The sequence below is a fragment of the Tiliqua scincoides genome, chromosome 3 (genome assembly GCF_035046505.1).
Source record: "Tiliqua scincoides isolate rTilSci1 chromosome 3, rTilSci1.hap2, whole genome shotgun sequence".
Taxonomy (NCBI): Eukaryota; Metazoa; Chordata; class Lepidosauria; order Squamata; family Scincidae; genus Tiliqua; species Tiliqua scincoides.
The window spans coordinates 170,474,785-170,500,520 of NC_089823.1; the positions used below are offsets into that span (position 1 = coordinate 170,474,785).

Here is a 25,736-nt window from a genome sequence, read left to right on the forward strand (position 1 = left end):
GGTGAGGCCTTGCTTAGTTTAGAACTGACTCCAAAGTACAGTGAGTCAAGTTTTCAACACAATTCCTTCTGAATCCAATGCACACCTTCATGTGATTGCTTTGTGCTCTCGCTCTCTCTCTCACCCAAAAGAAAGAAAAAGAAAAAGCACTATACAAACACTACTATTAATTATGATTATTTTAATCTTATTTGAGATAAGGTGACAAACATCTTCTTTAGACATGTGCAGTGTTCAGATAGCACCTGCACCATGGTCCTTTTTCTATACTTCCCCTTCCTCCACAGTGAGAATTCATGCACAAAGAAAGCAATTGGCAAGAGACACTGCTGCTACAAGTTGACCCCATCTGGACCCCATCCGGACCCCATCCAGAGACATAAATTTATCCACTTCTGCCTTGACTTCTGTTAGTTCTTTCTTTCCTCACCACTGTTGCAGGAAGACTATGGCAGGAATCAATGTTTCTCTTTTTAAAATACTGGTAAAATTGTTACTCAGTGAAGAAAACGCTTTTAGGGATAAAAGCATCTCTGGAAACGACAACATACACCAAGCTCCTTTGTGTTCCATCAGGACAAACCTTTCATTTATTTGATGAATGGGCCACTTTGCCACCACTGAACCTTGTTAAGTGCCTGAATTTTGAATACCACCACATGTATTTGGGCCTAAATTGGAGATTTTGGAATCGGTGCAACAATAGTCTACCACCACTCAAAAAAGAAAAAGAAAAGGCTTCTGGGCTTAAAAAACAAATAGAATCCAGGAAGGAATTCCTTCAAGATGATCCAGAATAAATAAGCAGAGAGAGAGAGAGAGAGAGATTTACTTTCTTAACCTGAAAATAATGGAGAGGGTCATCAAGGATGGCATGTGTGCTCAGGGGCAGTCTGTATGTTAAGTACCTTTTTTTGGTTGCTCTTTTCAAATCGTGGCTGTCACAGTAGTTTACAGCAAGAGGCAGGATGTGTGCACATAATTTCCCAAAAACCACAATGCTAGCATGTGTCCTATTTTGTTCTCAGCCAGATTTGTTCTTGCCCGAAGGTGTTTTCCTCTGCTCCATCATTTTGTTTTAAAATGAAAGGAGGAAGGAAGAAGGAGGTATTCTACTATAGGTAAATTAGCACTTTATAGGTGGCTGCTTCAGTCTTCCCTTTCAATTGTCCTTATCTCAAAAATAAAACACAACGGACATATTGATTTATTCCCTTTACAACATGGATGCTGCTTGAAGCCCTATCTTCAGCTATTAAAAAGCATTATCTCTTAATGAACTCCTTGCGAACAATTTAAATAGGCCAGGTTGAAAAGAGTTTGAGACAAAAAGTCAGGACTGGATTTGGATTTCTTTCCCATTGTATATAAAGATTTTGTGGACTCTTTCATTTAGCTGCTAAATTATATTTTGTTCCTTCAGCTAGGAAGGATATTCTTCTTTAAGCAATAATGAATGGATAAAATATATAAATGGCTTATTTGGGACATGACTGAAATAAGAAGCAGAGGTACTTTGTGACTATAAAGTACTAGTAGCCTTACTAGATGGAAACCACCTATCTCAGTATGATCTTTCTGACTGAGACTAATGCTGACAATGATGTCAACCAAATGGACAACCATGTAAATGGACACCATTTAAACAATTTTTAGAGAGGAACAAGTTGTCATTCCTGTACAAGCATGCACAAGTTCTTACTTTCCACTGAAGTCAACCTGAGAGTTTTATGGACAGTGACATCAGAGATACGAAGAGAAAATGGACACTGGCTTCAGTCTCAGTCCAGATATACAAGAGGGCTCAGGGAAGTTCTGAGAGAGGTTCTGAGTAAAGGTCCCTCATCTAGAATTCATCTAGTGCAGGGGTCTCCAAACCCTGGCCTGGGGGATAGATGCGGCCCGCAGCAAGGCTTTATCCAACCTGCAGCCAGCCTCTTGACCCCTGAAAGCCTCTGGCCCACATGACTGAACATGACCAGAGCTGTGCTCTGATTGCATCTGGAGGGTGTTCTGAGGGCTGGAGAGGCTGAGTAATGAGCCCACTCATTCATTTATTCATTCATCTAAGTTCCATCTCTAATTTATTTATTTAAATTTTATATTTAAATTTTTTCTGGCGCTCAGTACTGTGCCAGATATTTCATGCGGCCCTCTGGCCAAAATGTTTGGAGACCCCTGATCTAGAGTGTTAAGAACAGCCCCACTGAATCAGGCTATAGGCCCATCTAGTCCAGCTTCCTGTATCTCACAGGGGCCCCACCAAATGCCAGGGAGCACACCAGATAACAAGAGACCTCATTCTGGTGCCCTCCCTTGCATCTGGCATTCTGACATAGCCCATTTCTAAAATCAGGAGGTTGCACATACACATCATGGCTTGTAACCCGTAATGGATTTTTGCTCCAGAAACTTGTCCAATCCCCTTTTAAAGGCGTCCAGGCCAGATGCCGTCACCACATCCTGTGGCAAGGAGTTCCACAGACCAACCACACGCTGAGTAAAGAAATATTTTCTTTTGTCTAACTCTCCCAACACTCAATTTTAGTGGATGTCCCCTGGTTCTGGTGTTATGTGAGAGTGTAAAGAGCATCTCTCTATCCATTCTGTCCATCCCCTGCATAATTTTGTATGTCTCAATCATGTCCCCCCCCCCGCAGGCGTCTCTTTTCTAGGCTGAAGAGGCCCAAACACCGTAGCCTTTCCTCATGCCCCAGTGTTGGGGATGGTCATCTGTTAGTATTGGGGGATGTGAGTCTCCTACTAGAAGTGTGGTGTGCCTTGTAAATTGTCAAAAAACTGATGGTTAGCCCAATTCTATGCATGTCTACTCAGAAGTAAGTTTCATTATAGTCAATGGGACTTACTCCCAGGAAAGCATGGACAGGATTAAGAACGTAAGAACAGCCCTACTGGATCAGGCCATAGGCCCATCTAGTCCAGCTTCCTGTATCTCACAGCGGCCCACCAAATGCCCCAGGGAGCACACCAGATTGTAGCTGGTGTGGTTTGACAATTGCAGCACCTTGTCAGTGCATAGCGAGATGAAAATGTTTGAAAATAGCTGATCTTGAGGTTCTGGATCAGATCAAATGACCATTTAGTCCAGGATCCAGTTTTCCACAATGGCATGCCAGCTGTCTTGGGGAAGCCCACAAACAGGATATGTTAGCATATTGCCCACTCCTGCAACTTTTTCCAGCAAGTGCTATTGAGAGGTACATTGAACTTCTGAAACTGGAGGTAGCTGGCATGACCAGTAGCCACTGATAGACTTGCCATTCATGAATTTGGGTAATCAACTTGCAATACTGTCTGGGCCAATGGGCATTCTCCACATCCCATGGCCGTGCATTTATTATGCATTATGTGAAATAGTACTTCCTTTTGTCTGTATTGAACCTCCTAGTGATCAGTTTTTGAATGTAAGGACAAGATAGTGAGACTCTGGGGTCCCTTTGCTCTCATCCCTGTCTCTAGCACCCTGCCAATGCATCATACAATAAAGACTATTCCAAAGATCTCAGAAGAGGGCAGGATGCCTTCCTGAATGATGTCACACTTTGGCTTTCTTTTATATCATGTGGTCCTGAACACAGGGATAGCATTAGAGGTTGACCAGGCTCTGCCAACCCTCAATACTGGTGTCAGCAGTAGCACCCAGAGCACCACTAGGGGTAGATGGGTGGCACCAATAGGGACCAGACACAGGACATTGCCGCAGGGCTTTCAGCGAGCTGGTGCTGGCATTGCTCCAACCCACACCCTTCAGTTAGGATGCCAGACTCCATTGTCGTGGTGAAAGCAGGTTGCTCTTGCTGTACAGCAATTCTGGAGTTTACAAATTCAGCTGTACAACATTGGACAGTTGGAAGAGGTGGGAAATTGCAGAGACAAAGAAGCATCCGCCTTGCAAACATGATCTTAAAAGAAAGGAACTCCCTCCCACACAGCTTTTTTGTGGTCACTGCTCACTTCCAATTATGTTGTACCATCAGCTAATGCCTGTTGTCAGCCAGAAACAAAGAGTACCAGAGGAAAAAAAAGAAACCAAGTTCTAAGCAGTGAAATCGTTTCTTTCTGGTACTACAATGGCCTACAGAAAAAGAAAACATTCCTGCTGAAGTTACATAATTATGTGTTAGATAACCCTGTCAGAATCCCAGAGGAGGCCCGGCAATGCTGCTTTATTCCCATTAAAGATCAGTGCCCTCCTGTCAATTACCTGCCAAGCTGAGGTCACGCTGCTCTGGGGACATCTCGTTCCTGAGCGAAAAGCAAGCCAGTATTTGTATGGAAGCTCCTTCTAAATAACAGGCTATAGATAACGGGAGGAGAAGAGGTAAAATCCCTTTCACAAAACGCGGTTCAGTATCCAGGTGAACAAGCAGGTCAGAGAATTGGCCATTTGTGATCCACAAAGGCATCGCCCAGTTCTATTTAATGAACAACAAATGGGATCAGGATTTCATTTGAAAAGGGATGTGCAGGGTCCCAATCCTTCAAGAGCCTAGGAAGAAGAGACCAAAACATGTTCTGAAATTATCAAGTAGATTAGTTTCTTGGTCTTCCAGCTTTCAGGTTGAAAGTCTTCTGAGAAAACCATTTTGAGCTAGCAGTTAGAATATAGGTTTAGATCCAAATTCAAACTCACCCTATATGTGCCACCTTTTATCCTGGAAAATTCTGGGCAGTACAACCTGTTTCATGATCAATATTTTATTTCTGTTAGTTCTGTTTGATTCAAGGCATGAGTGGAGAGCAAAGGGCCAGACCAATAACATGGCTGTTTTCCAGGACTGCTGGCAAGAGGCCACAGGTTCAAAGGACAGGAAAGCCACACTTTTCATTTGAACCATATAATCTCCCCCCCCCCCGCACCACTAAATTAATCCAAGAAATTCAGTGCTCCCAATTTGAATGGGGACTTGTTTATTCCTTAAATATAAACTGAGCTTTCATGCCTCCAAAATGTAGATGAAGCCTTCCAACTCCAAATCTATCTGGAACAGCATATTGATGTCTTGAGCCCAGTGCCATCTTCTTGAATTACTGAGTTTGGAAGAAAGAATTTTTGTAAAATGATGGACAACCTTCACACCTCCACCAACTCCATGATTAAGCTCAATTCTGGAGCAATTCAGTGACACACACCCCCCCCCCCCCACTGAGTGGGAAAACAAAAACAGAACCAGCAGGGGTCCTTTACTAGTAGCAGAGGACCTCATGATTGAGTCACCCCATGTAAGAATCCCATAGAACGTGTGCTTTTCATTCCTTTGTTCTATCTTCCTGTGTCGGTTGCATCCTTGCCAATGCCAAAGCAATGGCAGAAATGAAAAAGGGCTAACCGCATTTTCACTAACACACTGTACTACTACTTTATTGTTTCAAGCATTTCAGTTGTTCATTGAAATTTTGATAACTGGGCCTTAATGTAAAAAAAAAAAAAAGTTTAGAAATAAACTTGAAGGCATTTGCTTTTCTTTAATGAGGAAATGGGTATGTTGGTCACCTTTACAGATAAGCAAGAAATACATTGTACATCAGCAAACATTTTTGCTATGGTGTATACTTATGGCAGGGAAACATGGCCAATCCACACTTTATGTATGTGTACATACATGTATGTATGTTTAATAGCATAAACATACATGTATGTATGTTTAGTTGAAAAGCGGTATATAAATACTGTTGATTGATTGATTGATTGATAATAGCAACCCAATCCTGAGCCAGTGTCCAAGGCTGCAGCAGTGCCAAAATGGCTGCTGCTGCATCCTGTAGACCCTGGGCAACCATGGGTGACTCTCGGGGACTCTTTGGGAAAAGGGGATATTTGTCCCCTTCCCTCAAGTAAGTTAAGAAGCCTTGCAATGGGGCTACTTGACTCTGTACTGGCTACTTAGCCAGTGCAGAGTAAAGTAGTCCCATGTTGGGCCAGGAGGCCCGACACGGAGCTATGAATCTGGCAAAGCTGAGCTCCACCACCCCACTCCCTCCCCTGCCATGCCTTCTCCCTGCCCTCCCCCCAATCTGGAATGCCGCTCCCCATGACTCAACTCACCTCTCCACCACCTAGCGCTTAGCTGGAACTCTGGGTGGCGGTTGCCGATCCTCGGCCTGGCACTGTCTGAATGTGGGCTCACACTGAGCCAATGTCCATGTTGGCCAGGTAGTAAGTGTTGCAGGCATGCCTTAGGGCATTTTTGTGATGCTGTGCGCTGGTGATGAGCCAGTGCAAACCGGTCTGGATCAGTCTCTAAATGCACTTCAACAAATGTGTTCGTGGTGTACAAACCCTACATACATATATATAAAATCCTAACGTGTGAAATGTCCCTGACTTTAAAACAAAATGCAGATTCCATCACCTGGACTCAGCCTTGCCACAGCGTTCCTAGTCCCCTACAACAAGAGTATTACATTTGTAGAAATGCAGTTGCTATTATGCTTCCTAATGGACTTGGAATTTCATTACATTGAAGAGGTTGTTAGTTTAAAGGACACATTTACACTGACTGAATTCATGCAGCCGGGATAATATGCTACCTACAGTAGCTGTGAATACAGGCTTCAGTCGATTTACATAGCTGTACTTCAGATAATGAGAACCAAGCTTAGAGGGGAATAATAGATTTTTTGCAAAACTGGTAGGAGAAAGTGATGTACTTATTTGCAGGCAGGAAAATGCTGTTTTTCCTGTGAATTGTCCTTCTTGAGTGATCTCAGGTGACATTCTGTACTTACAAGTTTTACTTCCAGTTCAGGATAGGAGGCAAATTATAAGAGGAAAGAAAAGGAAAATATCTTGCAATCTCCCAGTTGAGAACTCCAAAGCAGCAAGCAACAAGGGGGGAGAAAACAACCCTGAAAAACTATAACTACAAAAATGGTTCAAAGCCAACAATTCAATTTAGGGCGCAATCCTAACTAACTTGCCAGCACTGGTATAGCTGTGCCAGTGGGGCATGTGCAGCATCCTGCAGTTGGGGGGGCAGTCATGGGGGCCTCCTCAAGGTAAGGTAGTATTTGGTCCCTTACCTTGAAGTTGCATTACCTTATGTCGATGTGGAAAGTGGGTTAGGATTGCGCCCTTAAAGTGTTTACTTTTGTAATCTTAATTTAGAATTGGGAAGCCATAATGACTAGTGAAATTACAATCTCTGACTCAAATGTGATAAGGATGATATGGAACAGGCAGCAAGATAAAAGCAACTGAAGACATCTCAATACATAGCTGACCATCTCCTTCCTGGAAGCCTGTTGGATCAGCCTCATTATAGTCGCTCTAGGTATGCAACATACAAGGGCGGTCCAGGCACGAGGATGACCAAAATGCTTGTTTTAAGCAGTGGGCTGGAAGAAGTGGCAAACTGGTGGGGCCATACTCTGCACCCTGTGCCTAGGACGTTGAAAATATTTTGTTCTTGATTCTGGAGTGCAGGAACATGCTGGTAAAATATTTAAGCGAGGGGAAATCAATTTTAAAAAATTACCTTTCAGGTTTATACTTTAAAGGCAGGTATTTTAAATCACATATATTTGTACAGGCACAATAGCCTTAGCTGACCTTCAGTAAATTTTACAGTGGCTTCCCCCTGACACTTTCATATTCTCAAACTGGGATATTCATAATGGTAAACTAATACTGATCAGTATAAGGTACACTAGTTTAAGAATGCACATGTAATGCACTGCTGAAACAGAGATGCCTGCGTTGGCTCGGTCATGTTGTGAGAATGGATGATGGCCGGATCCCAAAGGATCTCCTCTATGGAGAATGCGTGCAAGGAAAGCGCCCTACAGGTAGACCACAGCTTTGATACAAGGACATATGCAAGAGGGATCTGAAGGCCTTAGGAGTGGACCTCAACAGGTGGGAAACCCTGGCCACAGAGCAGCCTGCTTGGAGGCAGGCTGTGCAGCATGGCCTTTCCCAGTTTGAAGAGACACGTGGCCAACAGTCTGAGGCAAAGAGGCAAAGAAGGAAGGCCCATAGCCAGGGAGACAGACCAGGGACAGACTGCACTTGCTCCCAGTGTGGAAGGGATTGTCACAATCGGACTTTTCAGCACACTAGACGCTGTTCCAGAACCACCATTCAGAGCGTGATACCATAGTCTTTCGAGACTGAAGGTTGCCAGCAATAGTTTAAGAATGACTTTGAAAACAAATAGAACTCAAAAAAAGAGTCCAACATGATTATTTTTACATTTACCAGTTTTGATTCAATGCAGTAGTCTATGTAAAAAAAAAAAAATGTTTTAAATACCCATTAATTTCCACCAGTTGTTTTTCTGTCCCATGTGCTTGCCTAAATGTTTTTAAGTTTGAATAGTTCTAGCTGTTCAATTTCCTAAGTTCTACATCATTGCTGCTATGATCTGTCATTGTTTACAGGACTGACGGAAAGGGAAAACTTAAATTAAGTTGTGATTAGAGTGCTGAGTACATAACTGAGAATGCTCATCAAGGAAATCAATTGTTCTGAAATCTGTGTAAAACCCAGGGAAAACAGAAAAAAAGCTTACTGACAGACTGCATGCATTCATTTTTTTTAAATAAAAGCTATGAAACTCCGATCTTTACAATAGGAGAATGTCAGCTGTACTCAGTACTTCATTCCTGCTTGTAACTATCAGGCCCTCCGGGATCCTGATCTTCAGAGAATTTGGAGATGTTCCAGTATAGTCCAGCTGTCGATTAACGAGCAGACTGGCTAAATCTTTCTGCTATCCAGAGCTGAATTAGCAAAGATAAATCATGATGTCAGAACTTTGGTGCGTGCCAGATCCTATCCCCTTTTCCAGGCCACTCTGCCCCTTTTCTTTCCTTGGATGTACGCCGGCAAAATGACTGACGTAGGTGCGGGGAGCCCCCCTCCCGGCATTGGATGCAGTGCGCACTCTATCAGGGCAGTAGCCCAATGACATTATGGCACTGCTGACTTCTGCTTCAACCGAGCTCCGAGCTGCATGGAGCTCAGCAGAGAGCTGTCCAGTTTATCAGGAACACTGCTTAAGACATAACTGTACCCAATGTCCTGTACTTGGGTTGCAAACAGTTGCTTTTTCCTTAAGGATGTGATACTGCTACATTATGCCAGTGTCCTGCAAGGACTGATAAAATTATTGTGAGCAAGGAAATTCAGTTTGAGAATTTCTAGGAGCCCTTTTCCAGGCAAACAATGAAACACTGTCCCTTTGAAATTGGTTTAAGGATTGAGAGTCTCAAACAGTGGTGAAGCAGACTTGGTTCTGGTGTGAGTGCCTTGCCAGCCTGGCACTTGCTCAGATGAACCTCATCTGAGACATCTCCAGGTACCCCCACAATAATGGGGAGGGCTGTGTCTGTCCTTGTAACAAGGGACCATGCCAGAGAGAGAGAGAGAGAGAGAGAGAGAGAGAGAGAGAGAGAGAGAGAGAGGATCCCTCTATGGAAACATGGAAGAAACAATTGGGCAGGCAGGAAGAGAACCATTAGAGGACAGAATCGCATCAAGTCACAAAGGCTCTTAAGCAACAGAGTGTTCAGCTGTACTGAAGGCAGCAGATATACTAAGAAGGGTGAAGGAGACCTTTTGATAGTGACCATTAGATCTGGCATCAGTGATGTTTGTAAGGACTGCTACAGTGAAGTGCAGTGGGCAGGAACCAGATCAGTGGTGTAGCTAGAGCAGAATGGGAGGACAGAAAGTCAGAGCGGCAGGTGGGAGCAGCCTTTTTCAGGATGGCATAAATCATGCCAAGATCTAATCAGCACCACTTTCAAGATATGCACAGAGGGAACCGTTTGGCCTTCCAACAAGTTCAGCCATCTCTGTTAATCAGTAGACCATATTGCAAATAAACCAGTCCACAGAAGTGTCTTTTCTGGGATGGAAATGAAAATGGTAAAGTGATGAAGCCATCAACATTCAGCCTTATAACTAAGGAGTAGTAAAATTGTCACAGAGTTCAGGGACACCAACGTTCTTGCAGAACTGTCATCAGGCAATGATTGAGGAGCAATCAATGCTGGTGATAACTTCAAATGCCTTAGAACATTCTACAATTATGTTAGTTCCAAGGTCAAACTTTCAGAAAAGAAACACCTTGATGACAGCACATTATGTTATATTGTTCATATTGTGTATCGAAAGCAAAGCAAAAGATGCAAATGAACTCATTTTCCAGTTCTTAAACATTTGCGACTAGTTTAAAAGAACTAGGTGCTGACCAGGTATGCGGGACTGAAATATTGAAGATTCTCAATTACTATAAATGTTGTGAAGATATAAGTCTGTGTAAGTCCCCCAAGCTCTACAGAGTGTATGGTGCTTATGAAGACTGAAGTTCTTGACTTTGAAGAGTTGGGAAGTTTTTTTTCCTAGAAGAAGCCAGAAATTCTAAGAGATGTAACATCAACTATAGGAGGACAGTGTAAAGGTAGTCAGAAGTATATTGTATGATATCAAAGAGAGACAATTTAAGAAGATTGCTTTCAACAAGTCAAAAGGTCTTGTTTGCCCAAACAATGATACATTCTCACAGGGTTGTGACTTGGAAAATAAGGGAATGTTGTTTCCTTACAGTTGCGTGCCTGCCATAGACTTCCCTGGGGCAAATGCCTCTCTGAGACTTCCGATGGGGGCGGAAACTGTGCTTCCAGATTGCGGGAAGCACAGTTTATAGTGCCAGGGAACCTTACAGAGGTTTCCCCAGCATGGGAAGAGGTCATGTGAGGCTCTGTGAGCCTCTGGTGAGGGGGGGGGGTGGATTTCTGCACTGGGGGGGCGGCAATAGTCCACGGGGGGCACTATCATGGAGCTTTGCCCCAGGCGTGGGGCTGTGGAGGTCCGCGACTGCTTCCTTACAGAAAGAACAGTATGCTACTATGGAACGCAACTTGAATATGCTCTCAAAACTGTTTATCACTTGGCACCCATGACCACCTATGGAATCTGCCCATGGCTGTCCAGCTCTTGGAGAACTCAAGTCTGATACAAATTTAGGCTGCAATCCTAACCACACTCTCCTGATAGTAAGCCCCATTGAACAAAATAGGACTTACTTCTGAGTAGACCTGGTTAGGATTGTGCCCATAGTCTGTTTTTGCAGGTAATAGCAGTTGTGGAATGATAACTGGGTCTTGATGAATATGCTTAACCTTGCTATTGAACACATGCTCAAACACTGCTTGAAATTCCCTTGAGCATATCTCCTCCTGTGCCTTTTTTCCCTCTGGCTGTTGCAGGAAGTCCCTGAGAGTGCAACCCTTCCTAACCCCACTCCTTGTTTGGTGCCTTATCAAGAACCTCCTCGGCAACCACCCCTCTGATCTACATTCTGTGCCAACAGCTTGTATTGAGCCTGATCCCCCCAAAGGTCAGGCAAAGGAAGGTGAAGATTTTCTATGCCAAATATCCTTTTCCTAGGTGGAAAGGATTTCTGACCTTCATAATGGTCTCTCCCCCATCCTGCATACCTGTGTGACTGGAGCAGGAATGTAGGCACCAAATTCAGGTGCAGCTCCTGCTGTGCACTCACACTTGAACCAACCTATCCAGTCCAAGAGGAAGAGGGAAGGAAGAGGGGGCTGCTGGACAAGACCTGATGAGCCCTTTCCTGTCATGACCAAGGCCTTACTGGACTCTATGCTGCTGACTACATGAAGGGGAGGGTGGATCTGGAGTGCAAAGGAATACTCTTGCTTTGTTGCTGCAGTCTGAATAGGTTTCAAGGAAGGGTGACCAGAAATGGGGTTTACAAGCTCCAGGCACAGGATCTCTGCTGTGCACCCCCCACTGGCAAAGCCACCCACCATGAACAGAGGCTGCAGTCTGGGTCCACGAGCCCTTGCAATGGGCTCCCCCACTGATGGTGTGGCAGAAGGGGACAAAACAGCTGCCAATACACATTAATGCAACTGCCTGGCCTGTTCCCCTGTCACCACTATGGCTCCACCTGCCACCTCTACCCTCTACTGCAGGGCTCTGTCCTGTAGGGCTGTATCTAAGCAAGAAGGGAGGGGAAGAGATACATTTCTATCCTGCTTCCTTCAAGGCTATACAAGATTTTTGCCCCTTAGAACAACCCTGTGAGACAGATCAGGCTGAGAGATGGTAACTCTCTCAAGGTGACTCCCACGAGCTTCATGGGGCTTCTGTTTCTAGTTTGATACAATAAGTAAGACCCAGGACTAAGCCCACATTTACAGCACACTTGCTCTCTTAGTTTTTAAGGCTGATGATACTTTAAGCCAAGGAATGCTCACATTCTCTATTCTATTTTTTCCATTTTCATGAGAAATTATTAGAAAAATCATTCTTCTATTGTAGCAGTCATATTGGAAAATGCTCAGCAGTGCCAAATTTGAGGTTGCCTTCTATCCTCTTTTGATCAACCTTGAAAACCTATGGATTTGAGCCAAGCATCGGCCTTCAACTACAACATGCATAATTCTTGTCAAATAACTCTTAACATCTGTTAGACATACCATTGTAAATGTCATCACAGATGCATGTGGGGTGGGGCAAATCATGAACGCAGGTGTGTCAGTCTATGCTCACACTATTAGTATTGCATGTGTTGAGCATTATCAGAATTACATCTGAACAAGCATTCTGTTCCATTTTGGAATTGATAAAGTGCTTCAGCTAAACTATTGTATACATTCTTAGTGGGCAAACCTCATGTACAGTACTGATTTGAGTCTACTTATGGAGGTTTTTATTCCTTCAAGCTTTTTATAAAATTGAGAAAAAGTTAACCCACCATCAATGCTATCTCAAGGAGAATAAACTACTCTATTATTGTCACTCCCATTTATGAAAAGGCTATTTATCCCCAAAGCCACATTCTCCTGTATCACCAGAGAAATGGTAATTGTAAGACCAAAATTTAGTCTAAATCCTGCAAATAAAATAAGTAAAATAAAAATGGAATGAGAGGAAATGAAAATGCCAGGAACTGAACCTTGCTGATAAAATGTAGTATATTAATGCTGCAAGTTGAAGATATGCCAGGGGTGGGGGAGAAACACCTTCAGTATGGCGTTTCTCTAGTACATCTAATATAGCAAGATGTGGATGCTGGGGTTGTTATTGGGAAGGGCTTCACCAGTGTTGCTTTGCCAGAACAGGCATGGCATTTGGCCCTTGTTGCACTGCCATTGATTTGCCACTGGTATGGTGTTGCCAGGACAGGCTTTGGATAGGAGAGGGATTGCTTCATACTCCATTTTCATGGCCACTCCCATTTCCACTGCTCCAATTTCCCAATCCAATCCCATATCAATTTCTAACAAAATGTTAGAATGGTATTGACTAAATGTTTCTTAGGAATTTTCCTCGTCCCTCCACCGGCAGGATGCAGAGATAATATCAGACAAAGCAAACCACACTCCTCAAATAGTCCTTCCCCTCAGCAGACTTACAGTTCTGTCTCTTCTTCTGTTTTGGCTGGTTACTTGACTTTTATGGCTTCTTGGCTTAGCAATAGTCAAAACTTCTCCACAGATATATTATTTTAGTACCTGTGGGATGAAATCTATAGAATGGCACAACTAGTTCCAAATGCAAATATGGGGACTTTGGACTTACTTCAGCAGCTCCCCATTCCCCCAAACAGCAAGCTGCTTTTGAAAAACACTTTAAAATAACCTTGGAAGACAGCATCCGATGTTTCAAGGAAATAAAATAGTGGTTCTCAAACTTTTAGCAGTGGGACCCACTTTTTAGAATGAGAATCTATCAGGACCCACAGGAAGTGACAGCACCAAGCAGGAAAATTTTTAACAATTGTAGGCTGCAATCCTACCCACACTTACTCAGGAGTAAGTCCCATTGACTATCATTGTTAAAAGCATATACATAGTAGCCTGTTAAAAAATATAGATCTGTAATGTTTTCCCAAATGCAGTCACATACCAAGGTAGAATCAAGTCTAATATATTAAAAATAATACAGTCTATCTAAATTGTATTTACAATTACATATCATTATTTCTGTGATTGATGGAAGCCCCAAATACTTTGCAGTGGAAAACCATAATTGTATGATACTAAGTAATAAGCACTCTTATTTTCTTAGGGAAAAGAAATACTTTAAAATAATTCTTTATTTTTGGAGGCAGTGAAATATTAAAACTATTATTAAGGTTATAAAGTCTGTTGATAGTAAAAAAAATAATAATACAGGGACAGTTTTAAAAAGTTAGTTTCTTTTCTGGTCTTCCCCACAATTGCCTAATATTTTCAAAGTTCAATTACTGTGTATAACATACAAGTTAGCCATTTATACATTTTCAGCAGTTATCAACATTTAAGATGTTGTTACACATGTGTAGATACAGTAAACCATTATTATTTTAAAAGCAGGCACCTTGAAAACTAAATACATGGTAAGACATCAAATATACAAAATGTATGTACAGAATGACACAATTGTAAATCAAATACTAGTGTTATTTTTCTGTTTATGTTCCACAAAAATCTTTCTCTTCCTATTTTATTTTAAGGATGATCAGCATTTGGAAACATGATGTTATTCCCCATAAATTAATACCTCTGCAGAAGCCTAACACATTTCATATTCTAAAATACAAGCAGAAGCAGATTCAGTCAATGGTAGGTTCTTACTTGGTTATAATGAAATTTTAAAAGCAATCAACCTATGAAATGCCAGCATTAATGGCAATTATAAATATTCATGTTTTCCTAATTCCTCGCTGCTGAAGATTACAGATTACAGAACTATGATACTAAACTGTACTGTTGACATTAGGCCAATTCATTTCATAAAGCTCATTTGTGCCAGTGGAATGATAGAGTGGACCATTTCTCTTATCAATCGCAAGGAAACTACACTATTGAGCAAAAGCTTCTAGAAGCCGGGGGAACACTTTTTAAATTAAAAAAAATGACTGGAATAATCTCATGCCACTTAATAACACACTACCCCTCTCTACTGTAATGCAGTTGGGGTCTAGGATCCTCTGACCTAACTTGGAAATACCAATATTTTTTGTTCTGAGAGTGAAAACCATTGCACCACATGTAAAGACATTGCGAATGTTGGGTGGCATAAACACTGTGTACCTCTTGAAACATCTTCAAGGGAAACAAATGAAAATTTTACAGCTCATTCTTTGGAGGTATCCTTTCTTGTTCACTGGACAATCCCAGAATCCACAGAGGTTTGTTTCCGAGTGGTCTTTGGAGGGGGTGGCGGAGGTGTTTTGCTTGGTAACGGAGGTGGCAGTTGCTAGAAAATAAATTTGAAATAAAAACCTCTTTAGTGATGAACCAAGTTTACATCAACAGGCTGATATGGTTGCAGTTTCCTCTGATACAGCTGCCACATGCAGAAAAAACAGGGTATATCCATTTAACCACTTCAACTTGATTTTTCTGTACAGTGTTTTGCTGCTGGCTCTTAACTAAATCTAGTGTTTAATGCTGACAGTAACTGGTTTCTCAGTATTTATTAACTAACCCAGTTTCAAAAAAGTCTGTTATAAGCAGATGTACTACCAACTTTATTGGTTTGTATTAACCACCATAGCCCCAGGCATGGCAGAGCTGGGAGAGTAATACCGAAATACATTCCTTCAGCTCTTGTACCCAGTTCCCTATTCTGCTCTTTCAGAAAAGGTTTTGTCATACAAAAAGGGTGAATTCATTATCTTATAAGCAGTCCTCCACATCCCACCATATATTCATTAAAGCTTAATACCCTTAATGCTAAAATATTAAGCTGCTGAACAACATTATGCTTTGCATTCCAGGACTTGACAAGCGCTACCAGTTTGCTTAATCAATTTAATGACAGGCAGAAGCTCAGATTAGGCGTGCGGTAAATCACTTACTCCCATAAAGATCAAGCTATATGGCCAATGACAAAAATCCATATTGTAAGGATAATGTCAAGCTATTTCAGAAGTGCTCTCACAATCCTTTCAGGGTCATTTTCAACAGCTTCATTAAGTATGCAACCAATGTTACTTCTTTGCTATACAACTGAAGTGGATACTGCAGCATGTTACACCCAGCTGAATCATCTTTCCTGCAATCGTACCCTATCAAGTGAACATAAACTCTCCCTTTCTAACATCTTCTGTCAGACATCTTCATATGACTTCAGATGTCAGATGACTTTCTGACATCTTCATAGCTCCTTTACCACTTCCCCTCACACCCATTGTTTATGCTTTATTTGTTTCCTTTCTGCATTTTCACTTGGTATGCTCCTTCACACAAATCCATTCAATAACTTTCTGCCCAATCCTAGCCATTAGTCATTTGATTTTTCTTTGTAAACCACTTTGTGAACTTTTAGTTGAAAAGCAGTATATAAATACTGTTAATAAGGTTAATAATATCCTCCCACCAGTGGTGCCGATGCAGTCATGCTGGCTAAGCATCCTTTTGGGGGAGGGGATTGGATAGCCAGCAGGAACTAAGTAAAAATATTTTTACTTACCTCCCAGTAAGCTGTCCAATAGCCTACAGGTCTCCAGACCCATGCTAGCAATCTGTTACTTGCGATACTAGCAAATGCTTGCTTTCACATCGTTGAATGGCTTATCTATTGCCATGAGGTCCTGGTGGCAGCAATCATGAGCCCATCCCGCACAACTTACTGTATAGTGAACCTTGTTTCACTACTGAGAGTCCATTTGCAAAGTGATCTGATTGCAGTGTGAACCCATTGTAAAGCAAGGGTCCATGTATACAATGGGACTTGGTAAAAAGTCCTTGGTAAAAAGTTTAAAGGGAACTTGGTATTGTGATGATAATCTCTAATCAGCCTACTTGTGGCTCACGACAAGTAGCTACACTGCTACTATCTTTTTTGTTGCCTCCCTGGAGTTGGAATTGGAAGTGAGAAAAGTCACATTTTGGGACATGTTTTGGTTGGGAAAGTGAGTGGGTGGCTAGAATCATAGAGTTGGAAGGGGCCTAATAGATCATCTAGTCCAACCCCCTGCCTTAGGCAGGAAATCCTCTTAGAACATCTCCAACAGATGCTTGTTGAGTCTTTGCTTTAATATCTCTAGTGAGGGAGAGTCTACCAACTCTCTCTGCAATCTGTTCCACTGCCGAAGTGCCCTGACGGTCAGGAATTTTTTCCTGATGTCTAATCAAAATCTCCTCTCGTGCAGTTTGTAACCATTTGTTCTAGTTCTACTTTCAGAGACAGCTGATAATAAATTATTCCCTTCTTCCATAGCTACTTGCTATGCGATTTGTCTGTCATTTTTCTTAGCCTGTTGTAGTCTGACTGATACTATGGTTTATTTTCCATGCCTTTAAAATTAAATTGGGAAAATGACTATTAGACTCTCACAAACAATATAACTGACACCCCAAACATTTCCACTTGCAATGTGTTAGAAATACAAAACTAAATTTCCCTTGGTTTTCCATTAATTATCTGTGTTTGTGTTGCAGTAGTTTCTAGGGCACTCTTCAGGTTCTAAGAGACAGCTTTCTCTCTGAAATAATGATGGAGCTTGCCAGTTCAAATTAAACCCCGTTCTAGGCAGATTTCACTGAGTCACGTGTCCCTCTGGGGAAATGGAAACTTTATGTAAAAGGCACATCTGCAACATGCAAGCAATCTGGCCCCTCCATTTCAAATACTCAATTGCTCTCGTTTGTTTGGTTTCCTTCAGCACTAAAAGAAGCAACTGCACTTAAACATTTTTTTCTCTACTCTTTACAGTCTTGAAGGCATATAAGCACAATATACAGTCAGGAAAAGAAGTGAAATATAAAAGGCACTAAGGATTTTTCTCTGCATAATAAAACAAAATCTGAGTTACACTTTGAAATATTGAAACTGTTCAAGAGAAGTTCACTTCTATGTTATGACTTTACAGGTGTTAACTCAGTCTAAATAAACCAGCAACTTATTTGGAGCAACGTGGTTTTCCAGAGCTAGCAATTATATTTATTGGGTCCTCCTATGGCAAACATAGATATGCTATTCTTCATTCTTATTACCGGCATTATTTTTTTCCAGCAATAATGCAGACCTGTCACATACATTCTACACATTACAGAAGCTCTCAGATACTTTCACCTCATTACAGAAGCTCTCAGAACTCTCAGACCAGGAAGTGCCCATTCTCCCCCTTTTTTTATATGTTTGGAGGTGCAGGAAGCCCTGTGGGGGCAACCCAGACTCCCTCCAGGACTCCAGTGCTGGTGGCTGATAAGTGAAAACACCCCTCCCATCCCCAGCACAATCCTGGCGATCGCCTTGCTGCCTTCCCCCCCTCCCTGCCCCTTAAAGAAGCAGGGATAACCAGTTTGGGAACCACCGCACCATAGTATTGTAGCACATTTTTACGGTATTACATGATGATGCCACCAGTCATTCTAATGGGAATATGCACCCTGTAAACATTTAGGCCAATGCATGCTGGGTTACATCTAAAAACTAAAAATTTATAGCCTTTATTCAAATTTTTTGTTTTCTAAGTCATATAGATGCTAATGTGTTATTTGGTTCTATGCCACATCCCCTTTCACAGACTTCAAAAGTCCTTCATAGCCTTGACTCTCCCTACTTCTCAGCTCTTGTATCCCATTGTCCACCTCTTCCGAGACTCTCTTGCATTCTCGGATCTGTTCTTTCTCCCCCCTCCCCCTGCATGAAACTGCCTCCTGGAGCCTCTGCATAACATTTCTGCATTTCTCTCAAATCCTATCATAAAACTCACTTTTTCACAATGTCATTTCTTCAAGGGGTTACACTGTATTTGCATATAATATAAAAACTCTAAAGCAAACATTTTCATGCAAACTAAATCACAAAAATGTTTGAATTGCACCTTTGAACTTAAATGAAAAAGATCATTCTAAGCTTTGTTGTAAGTAGTCTGGTATTGGGAAAACGGCCCCTGGAAGAAGGCCAGCTGCCCAAGGGGGGTAGTGCCTAGTGGTTAGCGTGCATGCACCCCTTCCTCCTCCCCACATTATTAGTCTAGCAGCTGAATGGGGAAAAATGTTGGTAGTTTATATATGTTGCCACATCCCAGACGAGAGACACCAGGCAGAGAGGGACCATCTAGGGGGGAAAAACCTTCCCAGGAGAGCAGTGAACCCTAGGGGTTCTTATTAAAAATGAAACTCACAGTAGCAACTGCCGGGTAAAGAGCTGTGACAATCCACTGAATTACCCATGAGCACGGACGGGCCAGACAGACCATAGGTCAAACATAACTAGTTTATTAAAAGTCTAAATGAAAAGGGAATTCACTCAACAATATGGGGAAAGAAAAGAGGGTTGTAAAAGTACAAGCAAGCTGATGAAAAATGCTTAGGCTTGGCTGGGAAGAACAATGTTTTCACCAAATGGATTCAGCAGCCATTAATGCCCAGCAGATGAAGCTGGGATGCTACTCAGCCCAAAAAACAAGGTTCCTGTGTTAAACCTGGCAAAGTTTGCACACTAGCTGCAGTAACTTAGCAAACAAAGCAACCAAAAGTTCCTGATCACAATCTAGGAAGGCAGTCCCTAGCTTTAGTAACTTACACTGGCAAAGGAATCCTCAGTAACTGCATTCACAGGTGAGCAAGTAGGAGCTCACAAAGAAATAGGTCACTCTGGGAATGGGAAATATATAGATTTGCTTTGATGATGTCATCAAGTTACCTGAATAGAGAAGTGAAACCCACTTGGTTACTCTATCCCACTCCCGTGACCTAGATGGACAGGTTTGGTTGACCAATTCCTAAGCTCATGCCAATCCTGGAGGGAAGGGAGTAGCTATTCCAGGAAGAGAAGCCAAATCCACATGTTTGGGGAATCATGGAATTTGCAAAGGATGGCCCAAAAGATTTTTAGGTTCTTGAACCTGCACAGGAGGTTCTGGGAAGTTAAAAGTGTTCAAAACTTCAAAAAAGAGGGCGTTTTTCAAATGGAATTTTAAAAAAATCACTGCAGTTTCAATCAACGTAATCATAAGAGTTTTCAACACACATCAAAATTCACAGTTTTAAGGACACCCACACAGAAGTTAAATCACCCTTACCGCCTTATGGGCATTAATAATATTTCTATCAGTCTTCCAGAGTCCCCATATCAAGCTCCTGGAGTCCTACCATGTGCAGATCATTGTGAATAATACAAAGTTTCCTCTTTTCTTCTATGAAAAGGAATATTCCCCATATCTTGTGGGAAAACCCTGTTATGTGCACCAAGTTTTTCTCTCTCACAGAAAAACAAACAGGCAGCTCCTACACTTCTAGAATGACCATTTCTCTTATCCTCCAGTGGATGCATTAGAGTGAAAATTTAGTTTGTGAGTGAAGCTTTGTATACATGAAACCTGATCAGATGAGATGGCATATCTGATTAGATTGTACCACCACTCCATGTTCTTCCTATGCATATTCAAATGCTCTTTAATCATATATTGCTTCACTGCCTGACGAGAAAAGAAAAGCAGACAAAAATGTAAACCAACAAGTACTGAAACTGAATTTAATAGCTCAAATTCTCGTAGTGTGGAAGGTTGTCAGTATGAATCTGCAGATGGCAAAACTGCAGATGGCAAAACTGGTATTAAGTGCAGATGGTTTCACTTAATACCAAAGGTTTGGGCAATAAACGTGTATATGTATCTGGTTTTCATATAATGCTGTACACAGGTGCACATCATCACTAAGCACTAACCATGAGCAGATCTTTCTCTCACACTGGTGCAGTGAAACATTAGAATGGGTGGAAAACGAATGCACTATTTTTGCCTGTATTAGTTATCTTATTATGCATTACTCTCTCTCTCGCTCTCTCTCTGTCACATTCATCATCAAGCTTTGTATCTGCTGCCGAACTGATGGAAATCAAGCCATTATTTGTGTGCTTAGCAAGCGTTAGAGCCAATGTTATAAATTTAAGTGCGCCATTGTCTAGTTCCTTTCTCTTCTTGATTTTGAATGCTAAGTATGCAGCTGATTTTGTATGCAATGATGTGTGTGAGCCTTTGAAAGGCCAGAAAAAGCCTTGTGGATTTGCTCCATATAATAGATCTTTGCAAGAATCCTATTTTATGTTGAACTATGTTATTAAGAAAACCTTTCACCAAAGACATTTTTTGTAACGCAACATTATATATAAAGTATGTATGTGCATATATCACAACTCATGTTTCAAAATGTCAGTGAGTAGAACAAGAATTCGAAAAGAATTGTGAGGAAATTATCCTTATAAAAATGATCTTCTTGTTGGAACCATAAGGGGTTAAAATAAAATTTTCACACAAAGAGCTACAGTTACAAAAATTCGAGAGATATTATCTTTTTTTCATAATGTTGCCTAAGTATTTTCTTGTGTCTTTAATTTCAGTGCCAATAATCCTTGGCTCACTGCCAGATTTTAATGTAGAGATCTCCCCAGTTCTGTATCATTGAAAGGTGAATAAAGGAGGTTAACTACAAAGTTGCAGTGGTTTACCCTTTTCAAGTTGTAAAATTTAAAAGCAACTAGATTTTTAAATAAAGGGTACACAACAGCTGTTTCATTTATGAAATGTCCCACATTTAAAGGGACAAGGCTCAGGCATGAACTACTGGATGCCCTTAGGCAAGTCACTTCAGTTCAGTAAATGCTTTAGTTCTCTATGAGTAAAATGGGATCAAGTTCTATTTCACAGGACTGGGAGAAAAAAACAGTCTGGAAATTGAAAAGCACCATCCCATTAGCACATGGATCTAATGGAGGGTCACCCATACATGGTATAAAGATGCTCACCTGAAAACTTCTTAATATGTTCTGGGCATAACATGATGTGTGACTGATTGGCACACTTAAAAATAAATTTACCCTACCTATATGATTGATTAGGTAATTGGAATAACATTTCTGCGATTTGATAGTTACTTGAATTGTTAGAAGAAGATGCTGATATAATAAAGCAATTGTTGAGTCTATTTCATCCCATTTGGGACTTCAAGTAGGATAAATAAGTGTTGGTTCAAATAAGTCAATGATCTGTTACCCAAAGTAGGCAAACTGCTTGCCTTTAGAAAAAACACAAATAGCTGCAAAACTTACTCTTTGAGGTACAGGTGGGGATGTGGCAGGACTAATGGATTCTTGGTTCTCCATGAGATTTCCATAATCTGCCATGCTGCCTTTCAGGGGCAATGGAGGAGGAATGTCTGCCATTTCCAAACTGTTCATGCCATTGAGTTCCATACCTGAAAATAAACACACATCTTGTACAATCAAATTGATCATTTAAGTGAATCCTAACAGCACTTATTGAGACAATACTATGGAAGGGAATACATAGACTTGGTGTGTCAAACATAACGCCTGTGGGCTGGATGTGGCCCCTGGAAGCAATTGATTCATTATAATTGGGCTTTCCCAGTGTGATAATTGGTTTCTCTCCTATCCTGAAATTATGAACAAGATTTGCACATTTTCTCTTCTGTCATTTGCATAAAAATGAATTTCTTTGTGAGAACAAAGTGCTTATTTTTGGCCATCATTTGCCTCCTACTTAATGATATCACTTCTGGCCCTCAGCAGGTGCCATGAATGCTATTTGGCCCACTATATGAAACAATTTTGACACCCCTAGGCTAGATGGATCAAGGGCTTTCACCATCAAAGGCAACTTCCTATGATGTTCTGGATTTTGAAAAGTGTGAGAGGTCTATGCAAATTAGTAGTACAAGCATTTCAGGCTTGGGGACACACACAGAGATTTACAGCAAGATTTAAAGGTTTGCTTGTGCTTACATTCAAGATTATATGGCAAAAAAGCAATGTATTCCAAGACTAGTTTGGGTTATTTTTGGACAGCCATAACTAGAAACATGGGAGATCCTGAAAATAATCACATATAGACTAAATCAAGGTGGGTTCGGCCTGCTTCTCTGCCTCCTATCTCCCTCAAACCATTGTTCATCAAAAAGAAAAGCTGTGCCAGATTGTTCCTTTTCTGTATGTGTCTACTTAATATTCACTGTTCATTCCAAATTGTCTGTTGTAGCTTCTTATCCATTTATCCCTAGTCAGTATTGAAAATTCAATGATGTTAAATTTATTTTCTAAGGTATACCACAATCTAATGGAAGTTTATTTATTCTTCCACATAAAGTCTTTCAGGAATTAAATGCACAAATGAAATTTACAATTAGCGACATGTCTACTGAAATGTTTGAAAATTACTATAATTACATTAAATGAGATTACTAAAATTATATTAAACAAACATTAGTTGTTTGAATAGCTAAAAATACTTACCAAGAGGAACACATAACACAATATTTCTCTAAATTAACTAAACATTAGCTGATGCCTCAATATGATGGGAAACAGATTGCCTCGTAGAGCTTTTGTTTTCAGATTCCCTGTGCTCATATCTCTAGGTAGTCACAAACATATCTTGCACTTAATTATACCTTTTCTTGTTTAAAAAGATTTTTGGAGACGGGATGTTTATTAGCTTATTTAACTCAAGTAAATGCAAAATTCTGTAAGAGCAGGGGTGAAAACTGTGTCATACAGTGTTGTATTCTACCCATGTCGTATATCATGGGTTCTCAAAAGAATAGTGAGAAGCCTGGCCAGGGCACAGTAACAACTATTTTCACTAGGATTATGGGAGACCCAGTTCCAAATTCCCAGTGAGCTCATGAAGCTCACTAGGAACACTCTCAGCCTAACATTTTTCACATAGATTTTTGGGAATAAAATGGGAAGCAGGCGGAAAACACGTACCATGCCTTGAATTCTTTAGAAGAAAACCAGGATATGGATAAAGAAAGACTTCCAATTTGGATGATTCACCTTCATTTAACAACTGCCTCATTCTAATTTTGTATCTCAGGTTAGAAACTTTGAAACTTCAAAAGGAAATATATCACACTTATCAAGAAGCAGCATTTTTAGAAAATGTTTTCTAGTCTCTGCCTGATAGATACATTATTCTACGAGATACATTATTCAAATTCTCGTATTTGCCTTAAGTTCCTCACATAAATCAGAAAAATTTAATTTCCTGAATTGCACTTCCTTAGTGCCCTGTAATGTGGGGAACTTTCATGTGTCCAAAATAGGCCAGAGGCTTGGCCTAGTTGTGTCCTGTGGATAACAGCATACTTGAGATAATGAGAGTGCAGCAGGATCCATCATGCTGCTCACCACATAATTTACTAGGGGAAAACACCACAGTAGGGCAGTCATGTGTTCAGGTGCCTAAGTTCAGATCCAAGTCATATATAGGTACCCCTAAATGACTCAGAACAATGTTTGCTGCCACTAGTTGTGCATGTTAGAAGGGGGTTGCACCCCACCTCATATCTCAGTAGAAATGCTAAAGGCAGTAATCAATAAACGACTATTTCTTTTAGGGATGGCACATGCTAATTAATGCTGCTTTAAATACTTGTAAAAGGGCTCTGTTCATTGTCTTGCACTGCAGATAAAAGTAGCTGATGGCTTCTCCTTCATCCTTTCTAGTACAAAACATCATATACTAGCAGCACAAGAAAAATAGTTTTTTTTTTGAACACTTATCTAAAGCAGCAACAATTACCTTTTAGAGGAGGACTATGGGGAAAAGACTCAATTTCAGTGAAACAATTTTAACTGTCCATTAAGTCAAAACACACAGATCTGAGCCACAAATTCTTGAGTGAAATGGCAAACTGAATGCATGCTGCTGTGTGCGAGAATATCCACTCACACCCATATTAAGCAGAAGGTCTGAACCAACTGCTTGTTGAGAAAAAATGACTAAGGGAAATACCAGGATTCAGTATCGTCCCCACATTATTTATTGGCATTGTCTAAGGTAAACAGGAAACCATCTTTAAGAAAATATACAGATATACCTGGATCCTCCAGACATCATTATGGGTTGGGTTCAGAGGTAATGTTTCCAAATGTCTAAATCATGATTTGGAGGATCAGAAACAGGTCCTACCTCTTTTTATTGCTCCAGTTCCCTCCTTCCCTTCCCAAACTAATTAGCCAAGTGGCTACAAAGCATTTCAAAGAAATGAGGCTTCTACAAGAACTCAGCAGGCTGACGTATATCAGAAACACAGTGTTATATAGAGACTTACTGGACTGTAAACTGAAAGAAAGCTTGGTCCTTGGAGTGATTGGTGGAGGGATGGGTTGAGATGGTGGTGATGGGGAGACAGAAAAGCGTTTTTCATTTCCCATGACGTTAATAACTTGGCTCTTTGGTCTTTGCGGTCTCAGTGGACTAATCTGCATTGAATTGAAAAAGAAATTGCACCGATTGGGTGTATCTTACACACAAAGCACTATAAAACATGAGCATATATAACTTTCTAATAGTACAGCTGGATACATTAAGAAGAAAACATTTCTGAGTGGTTTTCCTTGTGATAAATATGTTCTTATTTGTACAATGTAACATCACAGCTATTCAGAAAAAAAAAAAGTTCCATTTCAGTGCAACAGTACAGGGGGGAAAAATCCTTGGCTTGCCTTTGTGCTCTGGAACTTGTGCTCTAGAACTTTGTGCTCTGGAACACATTTGTGCTCTGGAACCAGCAGTCAGTTTTCTAACAGTGGTCTTTGGTAACAAAGTAACCTATGGTTATTGCTATCACAGTTACCCTCTCCTATGAATTGAAACAAGAATTAAGAGACAAACCAGAACAAAGTTTGTTCCCCTCCCACCCTGCATAATACTGCTTTTCTCTGCTGTCAGCACATTATCATCATTAGTGCCAAGTTTTCATTGAAG

General features: G+C 41.0%; 1 protein-coding gene across 2 annotated transcripts in view; it reads right to left on the reverse strand.

Moving 5' to 3' along the window:
* Window positions 1–14,115: 14,115 nt before the first annotated feature.
* DOCK1 (dedicator of cytokinesis 1) overlaps window positions 14,116–25,736 on the reverse strand; it is a 484,421-nt gene continuing 472,800 nt past the window's right edge. For both annotated transcript variants that reach the window (XM_066618882.1, XM_066618881.1), the window contains exons 50-52: window positions 25,081–25,231; window positions 22,052–22,197; window positions 14,116–15,247 (exon numbers count right to left, since the gene is read on the reverse strand). In XM_066618882.1, coding sequence (XP_066474979.1) covers window positions 15,152–15,247; window positions 22,052–22,197; window positions 25,081–25,231 — 393 coding nt within the window. In that variant the 3' untranslated portion in view covers window positions 14,116–15,151. The remainder of the gene's footprint in view (window positions 15,248–22,051; window positions 22,198–25,080; window positions 25,232–25,736) is intronic.